A 14,612-nucleotide genomic window follows, 5' to 3' on the forward strand; every position below is an offset into this window, starting at 1 on the left:
GCTGAATGTGCTCCTAGCCAAGTTGCTGGTACTACAGTCTCTCCCTTGCCATGTGGTGGCCTCAGCACCTTTCAGAGGACTGATGGCTTGTGCAGAGCCAAGGTGGAGAGTCCCAATCCATCATTACGTCTCCAAAAAGACTCTACCAGCCCTACACGTATGTTGAACAGAAGGTGAGACAGTTCTTGAGTCTGTCGGTGTGTGCTAAAGTTCATGGGAGCACCGACGTGTGGAGCTATAACTATGGTCAATGTCAATATATGTACTTTACGGCCCACTGGGTAAATGTGGCTCCCGTCCAGCCATACCAGCAACTCGGCCAGGTGATAGCACTGCCGCCTCTGCCTCCTCAAGCTGTGAGGACTGTGCCAATGTCCTACTCTGCCTCCTCATCCTCCACTGCAGCCACAATTCGGAGTTCTCCTCCAGCATACCACCTATGCAGAGCATGTCAGTGTCACGCTGTTCTGCAACTTGTTTGCCTAGGAAAACAGATTTACACCGGGGAGGAACTGCTTGATGACCTTCAAGAGGAAATTAAATCCTGGCCATCTCCTCACCAACTGAAGATCGGAACCATGGTCACTGATAAAAGGAAGAACATTGTGTTGGCGCTGCGTCAAGGAGGGCTGACCCATTGCACACTTGTTTAAGCTGGTTGTAAAGCGGTTCCAGAAGTCTTCCATCCAATTGTAAGACATCATGAAAATGGCCAAGAAACTGGGCATTTTCTTCAGCCACTCTTACACTGCGAAACATGCCCTCCTTTAGCTGCAAAGGCAGAATAGCATTCCCCAACATCGCCTGAGACATTTCTACCCATTGGAACTTCACCCTCCAAGTTACATAGACAATATGAGCAGAGGGAATGCCGTAAACGATTTCTTGATGATGCAGGCAGACAGGCTCACTCCCCTGTGTACATTCAACGTTAGCCAGTGGCAGCTTATGTGTGATATCTGCAGTTTGCTCAGGTACTTTGAGGAGGCCACTTTATTTGTAAGTCATTCACGAAAAAGCAATGTATACATAAATGGGTGGCTTATCTGCACAAGTGACAGGAGAGGAGCATGAGTAGCATGAGGAGCTGGATGGCGATGAAGAAGGCCAGGCAGATGATCCAGACACACTGTGGCAGTATGCCATGGAGCTGGAGGCAGGGAGTCCCTTGCACAAATGGCCAGATGCATGCTGAGTTGATTGTATAGTGACAGCCGTATTATCACCATTCCAAAATGGGGGCCTTTTTCCACCTGCTGATACGGAGGATAAACTCAACTACTATCAAGACATCCTATGTAGTCAGTTGACTGCTGCGCCATCCTCCATCGTCACGAAGATCTGACCGGGGGGCCCTCTGTGCTCACGCTCCACTGCCATGACTGCTGGAGGGAGGTGGGGAGGCAGGAGCAGCACCAGCTCCATCAGCAGCAACTTAAGTCTGGAGTCTCTAATGAGCACTTTTCTTCACCCGCCTACTGAAGAAACCATCCACTAGCAGCAGCAGGACATGGAGCAGAACCTGAACCAGCGGGTGGAGGCATACTTGGACTGCCCCGGGCAATCCCACATCCAAGATCCCCTGGACTACTGGGCCAAACTTGATTTGTGGCGGCAACTGGTCGAGTTTGCCCTGGACAAGCTTTGCTGCCCGGCCAGTAGTGTGGCATCAGAGCAAGTGTTTAGTGCAGCAGGGGAGGGGGGCTAGTTACCCCAAGGAGAACTCGCCTTTTCACCCAAAATGTTGAGAGACTAAACTTTGTAAAGATGAATCAGGCATGGATCAGCCAGGATTGCCACACGCAAGTACCTGATGCATCAGACTAGATCATTCTGGGATCTCGTAGTGATCACGGCACTCTATCTTTTCTGACTGGTTTGGATGCACGTCGTGGTATGTTCCTGGCTCCACCTCTTGGAACGTATAAGTATTCAACAATTTAGACAGCACTCCAGATTTTTCTTAAGTGGTTTTTATTTGCATTAGCTGGACACAGTGGTCCTTATTGTAACAACGTTTAGTTTTGAGCAGAAAGGAAGCCTTTCATCAGGCTAGTCGGATGCACATGAGATTGTGGATGGCCGGATCATACTGGGAGCCACACCCAAACTTTGTGAAAAAAAGACCTGTATCTTTTGGCCACCTGCTTCAGCCACTATTCTGATGCTGCCACACACCTGTTGCCATCTTCTCCTACTGCCACCTACCATCTTGTGCTGTTACTGCTGTTGTCCCCCCCCTTCCCACCCCGTGACTGGGCCACTATGTTGACTCCTCATGCGGTGGCCACCTCACCACTCTGTGATTGGGCCACTATGTTGACTCATGCGGTTGCCACCCTCCCCACTCTGTGACGGGGCCACCAGTGTCCCCGTTTCGCCTTGTTGACATCACCATTTATTTTACCCTTCTTCTGGTCTGGAAAAATCAAAAACACAAAGGATCCTGTCTTTGGAGCATCTGTAAGGCCTCTATCACATGGTCCCTATTTTGCATCAGGATATGCTCATGATTTGGAAGACAAAAGTAGGAGTGGGTACAAAACCGGAAGACATACAAATATTCCAATCACGTGTCATCTCTGTTTTGGATCCACTCCTGTTTTTTTGGCCTTAGCAATACTTATTGATTACTGACCAAATGCTGACCATGTGAAGGCGGATGCTCAACAGACAGGATCCGTTTTTTTTGGGGTTGTTCTTGTGACGGATCAGAAGAAGGGAAAAATAAACAGTGACGTCAACACAAACTTACTGCTGACACAGTCTCCACTCAGTCATGGGGCCACTACTTGTATCACTGTGTAACAGAACAGGTTCTGTAGAAATCTATGTGGAATAAGCTGATGCCGTAAAAGGAGTGCGCTTTTTCACTCTATAGTAGAATCTTGGGCAACTGCACGGTTCTTTATACCTCACACTAACATTGACCTTTAAGGCTGAGTTCACACGAGTTATTTGGTCAGTTTTGGCCCCTTAACTGACCTAATAAGTGAAGTGATTCTAATAGTAACGCCTGTCAACCTGACTCACAGGAACTGTTTCACTACCACAGCAGACTAACGCTGCATGTTTCTGCAGTGCATAGTGTTGTACATCGATGTACAGGCTCTCTGAAGCCGGGAAATAGCAGATTTTTAACGCGCGTTGTCACAAATAAATTTGGATCGAATAAAATGTTTTTGGAAAATTTGGTGAAGCATCTAAATCGAGTTTTTGAAAACTTTGATCATTTCTAGTAATAGCCTAACTGTATTTCCTACCAACAATTTATGAGACCTCAATCAACCCATTCCTTTAACACTTCAATTAGAGGTTACTTCTTGAGGCACGAAGTAAACCAATATGGCAAAACCCCTGAAAATATCTGTATATATTAATACTGTTTCAACAATTTTTCTCCATTTCTACACCAACATATCATGCAGACCTTTGCAAAGACATAAAAGGAGCAAGTGGCAATAATACATTTTTTTTTTAAGTATAGCCAAAATAATTTGTGACTTTTCCTTTGCTCTGCTTTTTCCTGTAAATGCAAGTTTGCGGAGTGTTTTCTTCCTACTTTGATTTATTAGCTTTGCTGTGTCTCGAAGCAGATGAGATTTCCACTATGGATCCCCTCCCTGCTCACAGCATGCAGTATCACCCAGACACCAGTGGATGGATATTGCAGCTACATCCTCCTCTTTCCTCTCACTAATTTACTGTAATACATTAGAAGGACTATTTTTCGGTAACTGAAGAAGCTTCTGAACATAGGAAAGGGTGAGCTGCAGTATGCTGGAAGTTAAGAAAAATGCAACTTCCCCATAATAACTTTTACTACTAGTACTACTTTTGTAACAAAAATAATGATACAGATGCTAAATTGAGACAGTACTTTGTTGAAATCAATCTAGTAAGGACAATTCATAATTTTACATTTCAGTATACCTACTGAAAGGAACTATCTCACCAATCACGCACACATCAAGACTTTGCAAAGCACAAACTACCCGTGTATTTATGTACAATGTTTGGAAAAGAGGTAAGTCTTTGTTATTTTGCTACCTGAGAATTGGCTTCTTTCTATAGTAATACAAACAAAAGGTGTTAAATGGGTCAGTGCATTTAACGGAGAACACCCTTAACACATGTTAAACAGATCAGCCTAGTCAAGTGCCATATACGATTTATGTGCAAAGGAGAAGCTGAAGCCAAAACATAGCACGTGATTCTGGAGCTCTGTGCAAGGCTTGAGATAAACAGCAACAGTCCTCAAATAACCAAGCGGTCATGTTTTCAGGATTTCCATGTATTGTCCAAGAAATATATGCATTTGTGGCCAAAGCAATGGGAACTGCTAAAGGTGACCTGTGAATGGTACTTGAAGACTGGGGTTAGCAAACACTGATCTAGAGAGTAAAACTTTCTTTGGCTTTTGACCTTTTGAGTAAATGGGACTCTGAATTCCTAAATAGTAAAGATGAACAAACACAACCATTTGTGAAATTGGCTTAAATATTGGCTGGCATTAATGCAGACAACAATACCACTAATGAGCGCTGAACTGTCTTGTTCTTAATAGACAATTCCTGCGTAAACCCTGATGATTTATGGCAGTCATCCTAAGGCTGGTTTCAGATGAGTGTGGTCATTCCAGGAAACACGCTCCACGTGTGAGTGCTATTTCCCAGCCTGAATGCAGTAAAGTGCACTTACAACATTATAATGATTTACAGTATGTTGTGAATTCCAGTCTCACCACTGATCTATTGAATTGGTATCACACAATGCAGTGATAATAGTTCAGCAGATTGGCAGCCAGACTAGAATTCACAACATTATAAATCAAATACTGCTGCAAGTTTGCATCACAGGAGCAGCATTCAGGTCGGGAAGTAACACTCACACATGGAGCATTTTTCTTGGAATGAACACACTTGCCTGAAACTACCCTAAGGGATCGTTCACATGACCGTGCCGTTTTTTTGCGGTCCGCAAAACACGGATGGTGCCCGTGTGCCTTCCGCAATTTGCGGAAGGGAACAGGAGGCCTATTATAGAAATCTCTTTTCTTGTCCGCAAAACATACAAGAATAGGACAGGACTCATAATTTTTGCGGGGTCACGGAACGGCGCAACGGATGCGGACAGCACACTGAGTGCTGTCCGCATCTTTTACAGACCCATTGAAATGAATGGTATCGTATGCGGAACGCAGAAAACGGCCCGTATACGGAACCCAAAATACGTTTGTGTGAACGAGCCCTAAGGCTGAAGAAACTTGCAGGGACGAGACAGGATAGTAAGAAATATCTTTGCTCCTTGATAACAAATCCTTGAACAAAATTGTTGGAACCCTTTTGTTAAAGAAAGAAGAACCCACAATGGCCATTGAAATAACTTGCAACTGACAAAAGTAATAATAAATAAAATAAATACTGAAAATCATCTTATGAAAATCAGACGTTGCTTTTGAATTGTGGTTCAACAAAATATTTAAAAAAACTAACTAAACTAAAAAAATAAAATAATGAAACAGGCCTGGACAAAAACGATGGTACCCCCTAGAACAGGCATGCTCAACCTGCGGCCCTCCAGCTGTTGCAAAACTACAACTCCCAGCATGCCAAGAACAGCCTACAGAAGGGCATTGTGGGAGTTGTAGTTTTACAACAGCTGGAGGGCCGCAGGTTGAGCATGCCTGCCCTAGAAAATAATTTGACCATAGGGACATGTTAAACTAAGGTGTGTCCTGTAATCAGCATCACAAGTGTCTTCAAACTTGTAATCAGTCAGTCTGCCTATTTAAACGGTGAAAAGCAGTTATTGTGCTGTTTGGTATCCTGGTGTGTGCCACAGTGAACATGGACCAAAGAAAGCCAAGGAGAGAGTTGTCTCGGGAGATTAGAAAGAAAATCATTGACAAACATCTTAAAGGTAAAGGCTATAATACCATCTCTAAACAGCTTGATGTCCCTGTTACTACAGTTGCACATATTATTCAGAAGTTTAAGGTGTACAGGACTGTAGCAAACCACCCTGGAAATGGCTGCGGGAGGAAAATTGATGACAAATTGAAGGGATGGATAATACGAATGGTAACCAAAGAGCCCAAGGTAAACCAGTGTCAGATTGTACTATCGTCGCTGTCTTAGCCAAAGCAGCATTAATGGAAGACAACTGAGAAGGAAACCACAGTTGAAAGAGAGATTTGGGGTAAATCAGCTCTATGTTCACAGATTCAAAAATGTAGTATACAAAGAAAATAACATTGTACCTACTGTAAAACATTGAGGAGGCTCAGGTATGTTTTGGGGCTGCTCTGATGTATCTTGCACAGGGTGTCTTGAATCTGTGCAGGGTACAATGAAATCTCAAGACTATCAAGGAATTGTGGAGGAAAAAATGTGCTGCACAGTGTCAGAAAGCTTAGTCTCAGTTGCAGGTCATGGGTCCTCCAACAGCATAATGACCCAAAACACACAGCTAAAAACATCCAGGCTAAGAGCAAAGCATTGGGCTATTCTGAAGTCGCCTTCTATGAGCCCTGATCTAAATCCTTTTAAACATCTGTGGAAGGAGCTGAAACATGCAGTCTGGAGAAGGCACCCTTCCAAACCTGAGACAGCTGGAGCAGTTTGCTCACAAGGAGTGGGCTAAAATACTAGTGGACAGGTGCAGAAGTCTCATTGACAGTTATGGAAATCGCTTGATTGCAGAGATTACCTCAAGATATTAACGGTACCATCATTTTTGTCCAGGACAGTTTCACTAGTTTGTTTTATAAATTATTCTGGTAAACCATAATTCAAAAGCAATGTCTTATTTTCATTAGCTGACTTTCAGTACATTTTTAATTATTATTACTACTTTTGTCAGTTTCAAGTTATTTCAGTGATCATTGTGGGTTCTTCTTTCTTTAACGGAAGGGTACCAACAATTTTGTCCACGTGGGTATATCTGACGATTCCTCAAAAAATTGTACCAGGGAAAGTAAAAAATATTAAAGGGAACCTGTCAGCAGTTTTATAGTGCCCTAATTAAGGGCTCTTTCACACTTGCGTTCTTTTGTTCCGGCATAGAGTTCCGTCGTCGGGGCTCTATGCCGGAAGAATCCTGATCAGGATTATCCCCATGCATTCTGAATGGAAAGAAATCTGTTCAGGATGCATCAGGATGTCTTCAGTTCAGGACCGGAACGTTTTTTGGCTGGAGAAAATACCGCAGCATGCGCAAAAATTCCGAACATTTGCCGCAAGGCCGGATCTGGAATTAATGCCCATTGAAAGGCATTAATCCGGATCCGTCCTTAAGCTAAACGTTGTTTCGGCGCATTGCCGGATCCGACGTTTCGCTTTTTCTGAATGGTTACCATGACTGCCAGGAAGCTAAAGTCCTGTTTGCCATGGTAAAGTGTAGTGGGGAGCAGTATACTTACCGTCCGTGCGGCTCCCGGGGCGCTCCAGAGTGACGTCAGGGCGCCCCACGCGCATGGATGACGTGATCGCATGGACACGTCATCCATGCGCATGGGGCACTCTGACGTCATTCTGGAGCGCCCTGGGAGCCGCACGGACGGTAAGTATACTGCTCCCCCGCTCCCCACTACTACTATGGCAACCAGGACTTTAATAGCGTCCTGGCTGCCATAGTAACACTGAACGCATTTTGAAGAGGGATCCGTCTTCAAATGCTTTCAGTTCACTTGCGGTTTTCCGGATCTGGCGTGTTATCCGGCAAGTGGAGTACACGCCGGATCCGGACAACGCAAGTGTGAAAGAGGCCTAATGGAAACATAAACTGGTTACAGATACCCTTCAGAAACAGGAGCAAAGCTCTGACAGATTTGTCAGATTTAGCAGAACCAGTAGCTAGGTAAGGATTTACCCACACTCTGCAGAAACAAAATGGTTGAATTATTTTTTTTTTTGCTTAAGACTGTTTAGAAAGTTGCTTACTTTTGCATTTAGGGCTCATTCAGACAGCCGTATGTTATTTCCGGTCCGCAAATATTTGGTTGTTCAGCAAAATATTCCACATGTCCACAAAAAATGGAATGTATGTTTCCGTATGTCTTACGTTCAAAAGTGACATGACAGGGCATAAACATTTGCGTGCATTTTTACTGAACCATAGGCTTAAATGGGGCCACAGACCGCATTTTGCGGACAAGTATAGGACATGTTCTATCTTTTATGCAGACGTATGGAAGTGGATAGCACACCGTGCGCAATCTGTGGATTTTGCGGTCCCATAGACATGAATGGGTCTGCATCTAAAACGCAAAAATGTGGAACAGATGCGGAAAGGATAATACGGTTGTGTGAATAGGCCCTTAGAAAGCAAAAGAACATAAAAGTAAAACATTCCATGCAAAGGAGTACAACACAGCATTTAACATTTAAGATACCGGAGGTTTTTTCATAATTTTTTTCTTCCCTATCTTTTTTGAGCCATAACTTTCTTATTTTTCCGTTCATATAGCTGTATGAGGGCTTTGCGGGACAAGTTATACTTTCTAATGCCACCATTTATTATGGCATACAATGTAGTGGGAAGCGGTAAAAAAATTCCAAATGGGGTGGAATTGGAAAAAAAAAATTCAATTCCTCCACCGTTTTGCAGGTTTTGTTCCCATGACGTTCCTTTTGCAGCAAAACTGACCCATGCCCTTCATTCTCTGTAAAAAATATTTTTATTTTAAGTTTTCAGTCGCAGTGATACCCATGATGTGTATTTTTGTTATTTATGTATTAATTTTTTTTTATTATACAAAAAGGGGGGGGGGGGGTGATTTAAACTAAAAAAAAACCTTAAGATTTTTTGTATGTTTTGTAATGATTTTGAAGCTTGTATTTGAGTGTACAAAATCCCATTTTTTTTTTTAATTAATTCTGAACAATCATGCATTTTTAAAATCCAGTTATTGCTCATAATTGCTTATTTCTTCTTTGGTGGCCAAAATAAGAATTGCAGCTTCAATGCCCTCAGTCTCTTCAGCGAGGCTGAGTGAATTGAAATCAATTACTGGCATCCTCACTGGCCACAGAGGATGCCGGTAAGAAGTCCAAAGAGCAAGCTTCTGGGTTTTTTACCCTTTAGATGCCGTGATCTCACTTGCCTAAGTCATCATTTCTGGGCATCAGATTGTGCTGTCTAAACAGAAGCAATGACAATCCTTAGGACCAAGCGATCGCAAGATTGGAAGTGTTTGCTGAATGTAAATGCAGCTCTTACCTCCTCTGACAATGTTTTGTAATGTTTTTTTATTGATTATTTTTTAACAAATCCCTCAATATAAAAGGAGGAGTGAAATAAGTGACATCACAGGTCTTGGGGAAACAAGACAGTCATCACTGGCCTAGGAAAAGCAGAGAGAAGGCCGCGGCACTCACAGGAGTGGTGTTGCCTTTTCTAACAGCTGATTGGTGAGGGTCCCAGGTGTCAGACCTCACCGATCAGATACTGATGACCTATCGAAAGGATAGGTCATCAGTATAAAAATCTCGGAAAACCCCTTTAAGTCACTTTCACACGTCTGTGATGACATCCGTGACAAGGTGGTCAGTGGTTCATCTGTGAAGATGCCCATGAAGGATCCATGTTTGATCCATAAGTCCGTTTTTGGCTCTCAGTGTGTCATCAGTATTCCACGTACATGGAAGCTAGGCTGAAAATGTTTTCAGTACATCTCTTATCAATGCTCCATGAAAATCACAGACAGAACACAGATGCCATCCAATCCACGTTGTGTCAGTGGTTTTCACAGATCCATAGACTTCAATGAGTCTTACGTCAGTGGAAAATCACAATGAATATGTCTGATGTCAATGGAGAACACGGACCGCACATGTCCATGATTCACTGATGTGTGAAAGAATCCATAGTGCTACATGCCCTCAATGTTTTCCTATGGGAGACACTGAGCCCTTGCCCAAGCTTTCACTCACTCTCTTTGGCCAGAATAGTTGCCTAATAATTATATGTACGTTGTAAACAATAATAAATGTGGAAGAGAAGTTTCAGGGTCTTTTTACACGGGCCATGGATTGGACCAATTATCCGGAACAAACGTTTGTATGAATGCTAGTTCCCGGTAAATTGTCTGTGTAAGGGCTCATGCACACAAATGTATTTTCTTACCGTGTCTGTTCAGTTTTTTTTGTGGACTATATGCAGATCCATTCATTTCAATGGGTCCACAAAAAAAACATAAGTTACTCAGTGTGCATTCCGTTTCCATTCTACAAAAGAATTGAACTTGTCCTATTATTGAAGCATAGGACTGTTCTGTTCCACAAAATACGTAATGCACACCAACCAGCGGACTGCAAAATACATAGTTGTGTGCATGAGCCCTAAAGGTGTTGTTGATCACCCGTCAAAACAGCACATATTCTTGCCTGTTGGGTGATCTCATCTTTTGTGGGGTACCTAAAACTGTTGTTTCCCGGCAGCACATCAATCTATGTAAATAAGGGGATGTGCTGCTGGCAATACAACGGTGAACTGAATGGGGTCCCAATGGTTGCTCGCTCCTCATTCATTTTGCATCAGGCCATGTGAAGGTCCTTTAACCAGTTCAAGACCAGGCCATTTACCCCCTTACCGACCAGATGGATTTTCTAATTTTTTTTAGTACATGTGTCTTTGAAAGGCCTCTAGCACACAAGTTTTTTTTCCCGTTTCCGCTACGTTTTTTTTTGCGTTCCGTATACGGAACCATTCATTTCAATGGATCCGCAAAAAAAAAAACTGAAGGTACTCCGTATGCCTTCCATTTCCGTTCAAAGACAGAACATGTCCTATTACTGTCCACATAATGGACAAGGATAGTACTGTTCTATCAGGGGCCAGCTGTTCCGTTCCCCAAAACGGAATGCACACGGACGTCATCCGTATTTTTTGCGGACCACAAAATACTGAAAAAGCCATACGGTGTAAGAGGCCAAAGGCATTTTTTCCATTTGGATATGTAAATCATTTCTGTACCATTACTCAGTATATAAGGCTTTATTTCTATCACTTTTATTTTAGTATTTGTTTTGTTGGAAAAAATAGGGGGAAATTCATCATTCACTCTACGCCTTTTTTGGCTTACAAAAGTCGCAACACCCAGGTTTACGAAAAGGGGGCATGGCAAGGGTAGAAAGTAGACAGGGCTATCAACCCAGGAACATTCATCCTTATTTACGTCACAAATTGGCATGGACTGCCAGAGGTAGATATTTTATGACAAGGCCCCATCATTATGACGGAGCACTGTGTATACAAAAAAGGAGAAAAAACATCCTTCCCTTTTCTATGGGGAGCCCCGCTGCTGCAGTCTCTCCAAGGACATTCAGGGATAAGCACAGAATGCCCAGACAGATGTAGTCAATGGGCGATCCAGAAGCCGTTAAACGAGTGCCCATCAGCGATCTCATCAACCAACGCTTGTCTCTGACCCAATTTCGTGCCATGTAAAAGGACCCTTACCTTTATATAGGAAACAAAAAGTATTGCCTAGAGTATTGCTTAAAAATACATTAAATGCAGACAAGAAAATTCCAGTCTGTTCCCTAACATTTTGGTCCATTTATTTGATTTTTGATAAATAAGGTAACGCTCTTTTATCAGTGAAGAATGAATGGAAAGAGTAGTTCTAGTTTAAGGGGAGATTCACCGGTGGCAGATCTGTTGTAGAAACTTCTGCGGCTGAAAATCTTTTCCATTGACGTAAATGGGGTTATTTGGGAAGGAAGCCCAGGCTTTTCGGCCAGCATATTTTCTTCACAATAGAAGGAGGTATCTTGAACGTTTTCGGTTTGTCTCCAGAGGTCTATAGTCAGTTAGTTCTCCTTTTTTCTTGAATCTTCGGTTTTTGAGGATGACGTGTGAAGTAAAACCAATCCACACAGTGTAATTGAAATTCCAACCCACCAGAGCAAAGCGCGCGATTCTCCAAACAGAACTTTGCCAAGGACAGCCTGTCAAAGAGATTTTGTAGATATGGATCACATTCAATTAATAAGACCATATAAAACCCAAATGTTCACAACCTTTCCCATAAAGATGATAGAAATAATTAAATTGCGTTCTAATACGGTCTATTAATGCTGTTTTTGAGCCAGGAGTGGATCATACACATTGGGATGTACAGTATATAAGAGCTCTACAGAACACTGTGTAGTTTATCTCAACTATACATACAACCATTTCGGCTTTAATATAGTATGGAAAATGGAACCCTACTGTGACCACATTTTCTCCTAAACGCAGTGCAAACGGTAGGTGGAACTTATTAACCCTGGCATTTCATATGCACCCATTCACTCTGTATATTGTCAGCATAAGGTGATGTGCTACGGACATACGACAATGTTAGACATCACATGAAAGATACCACAGAGGGTTTTGTTCTTTTGTCGGGCGATCTGCGGCACCTTTACACGAGCCAATTATCTGGAACAAACTTTGAATGTTCCTTCTCAACAGTAGGTCCGATCCTCAGGACCCTCCCAGTTATAGTATCTGTGCGGCTTGTCAGTACCTACCACATATTGTTTGTACTCAAATACTCACTGAAGACACAAAATTTGAAGCGGTGGTTGTCACAGTGGCAGCAGCTGAGGATGAAGAATATCTTAAAGCTTTTGCAAAGAAGGTCCACATGGCGGCATTACACAGCAACACCAGGCCGGCACAGCCCAGGCGGAGGACGAGGTGGACCTACAATCAGCACAGGATAAAGTTTAACTCCTTATTTCATCTCATCACAAGGTTTGTGCTATGGTGAAGAATGACCTTCATCATGTCTGACCAAATGTGAGGTGACCCGAGCCCAAACCAGTGTTAGCAGAAAGCAGCTGGATGCAATAACACTTTACAGGAATGTATATAAATCTGTGTCTAAAATCCACTAAAAAAGGGCAGCAGTAGGTGGACTAACGATGAGGACTACAGAGCCAGTGACTACTTCAGATGCCAGCCTCAGGTTTTCAGTAGTTGGAAATGGGTTATCCCACAAAAAGTAACACTATGCAATGAGCGGGCATTTCAAAGTATTATGGCAATATACATGCAAAGAATAGTTAGGTTTTATGTACGATACATCTTCCTCTCTGGTAGCGCCCCCTGCGGACTAACATGTTCAGCGGCTTCTCTGCTCTCTCCCTCCTCAGTGCTCATGTAGGGATCTCATAGCAGATGAAGCGGCACAGATGCCTTTCATTCATCCCTACTTTGAAATTCATAGAAGTATTGCAGTGCATGCCACAGTGCCATTTCTTTCTTTTTTTGTGGACTTACAGGGACTTTGTATGAGGGACTGTTTTCTATGTAGGGGAGGAAAAGGTTAACTGCAATGCACTCCCGGGAGGTGCAGCAGATTGAGGGTCACATCAGATGAGCTGCTGCCCGCCCCACAGAAAGGGAAGAGCCCAGAGGTGCAGAGAGGTGGAAAAAAAAGGGGATGATGAAAATGACACTGGAGAGCAGTGGTTTTTTCGCACTGACACAGTTAAATGCTTTTACTCCAGATATTTTTTATTTATTTGCGGGACAACCCCTCTAATACAAAATTTTGCTTTACAGGGATCCTAATTCTGTTGTCTTTGGCCATATAACAGCACCATCACTAGAATCCCCCTAACCAAGCTTTGTTTGTTACAGATATTGATGACCTGTCCTCAGGAAAGGTCACCTATAGTAAATCAGTGGGGGTCCGACACCCCCATGGACCAGCTGGTTATGTTTGGGTTGATTCACCCCCAATAAACTCACACACAAACAGCTGATGCATGGGGGTGTCGGACCTCCACCGATTCAGATGGCCTATACCAGGTTAGTGCCCTCTGATGAACTTCAGGTACTGCTGGTGGGTGCACATTAGGAGAACCCTGCACTGCTAACAAAATAGCCAGTGCCACAAATCCCCCCTCCCCCATGTGTTCGGCTTACATTAACTCTTAACATCCTGACCGTCTATGTTAACAGACTAGTGGGCACTCACCCACTCGCAGACATCTGCCCGCTCCCCTACTGTAACCGCACACAGGTCCCTCATATAATCCGCACCCAGGGCAAGTTTAGCGGAGGAGGCGGACAGCGCCCCCAAAAGCCCGGCCGCCGCGCTACAGCCCCAGCTGGACCACATTGAACTGCAGGGGGAACACGCTTCCTGTTTAACCACGTGATCAAGGTGCGGGCGCTGGAGACGGGTCGGCCATGTTACTTATGGGCAGCCCGCCCAATACTGTGTGCGAGTGCCCCGTCCTTATAGGGATCGGACGGCACCGAAATTCAGAATACTTGCGTAGTAGATTAATTAGGGAGTGCAATAAGCATATGGGACAAAATAGGGGCACCACTCCCTATCATGATGACATGTTCACTTAGCAAACCACAGTACCCCCATTGTGCCAACCGCAGGTGCCCCCCTCACTCAGAGTCCCCATGGTTGCCAGCCTGAGCCCTCATAAATGCTTTGCATAGTAGTCCGCTAAGTGGCCCCATAACGGAGCAGACGCAATGTTTTACCGCCTGCCATGTTCACCCTCTGATGTTCTGACCAGACCACTGGCTACAAATTATAAGGCAATAAAGGACGGACCACTGACCCATCTAAGGCCTCTTTCACACTTGCG

At 43.7% G+C, this 14,612-nt stretch overlaps 1 protein-coding gene across 1 annotated transcript; it reads right to left on the reverse strand.

The window, feature by feature from the left end:
• Window positions 1-11,547: 11,547 nt before the first annotated feature.
• TMEM42 (transmembrane protein 42) lies at window positions 11,548-14,140 on the reverse strand. Its single transcript, XM_044294905.1, has 3 exons — window positions 13,979-14,140; window positions 12,550-12,696; window positions 11,548-11,954 (listed from the first exon to the last, which is right to left on the reverse strand). Exons 1-3 carry the CDS (start codon window positions 14,120-14,122, stop codon window positions 11,817-11,819), a joined length of 429 nt encoding a protein of 142 aa, XP_044150840.1. The 5' UTR covers window positions 14,123-14,140; the 3' UTR covers window positions 11,548-11,816.
• Between the last annotated feature and the right edge of the window lie 472 nt (window positions 14,141-14,612).

The sequence above is a fragment of the Bufo gargarizans genome, chromosome 5 (assembly GCF_014858855.1).
Source record: "Bufo gargarizans isolate SCDJY-AF-19 chromosome 5, ASM1485885v1, whole genome shotgun sequence".
Lineage (NCBI taxonomy): Eukaryota > Metazoa > Chordata > Amphibia > Anura > Bufonidae > Bufo > Bufo gargarizans.

Coding starts and splice junctions, on each gene's coding strand:
- TMEM42 (XM_044294905.1), bottom strand. CDS start 14,122: ATGTGGTCCAGCTGGGGCTGTAGCGCGGCGGCCGGGCTTTTGGGGGCG. Junction 12,697..13,978: donor GGGCAGATGTCTGCGAGTGG/GTGAGTGCCCAC, acceptor TGCTGATTGTAG/GTCCACCTCGTCCTCCGCCT. Junction 11,955..12,549: donor CTTCAAATTTTGTGTCTTCA/GTGAGTATTTGA, acceptor TCTCTTTGACAG/GCTGTCCTTGGCAAAGTTCT.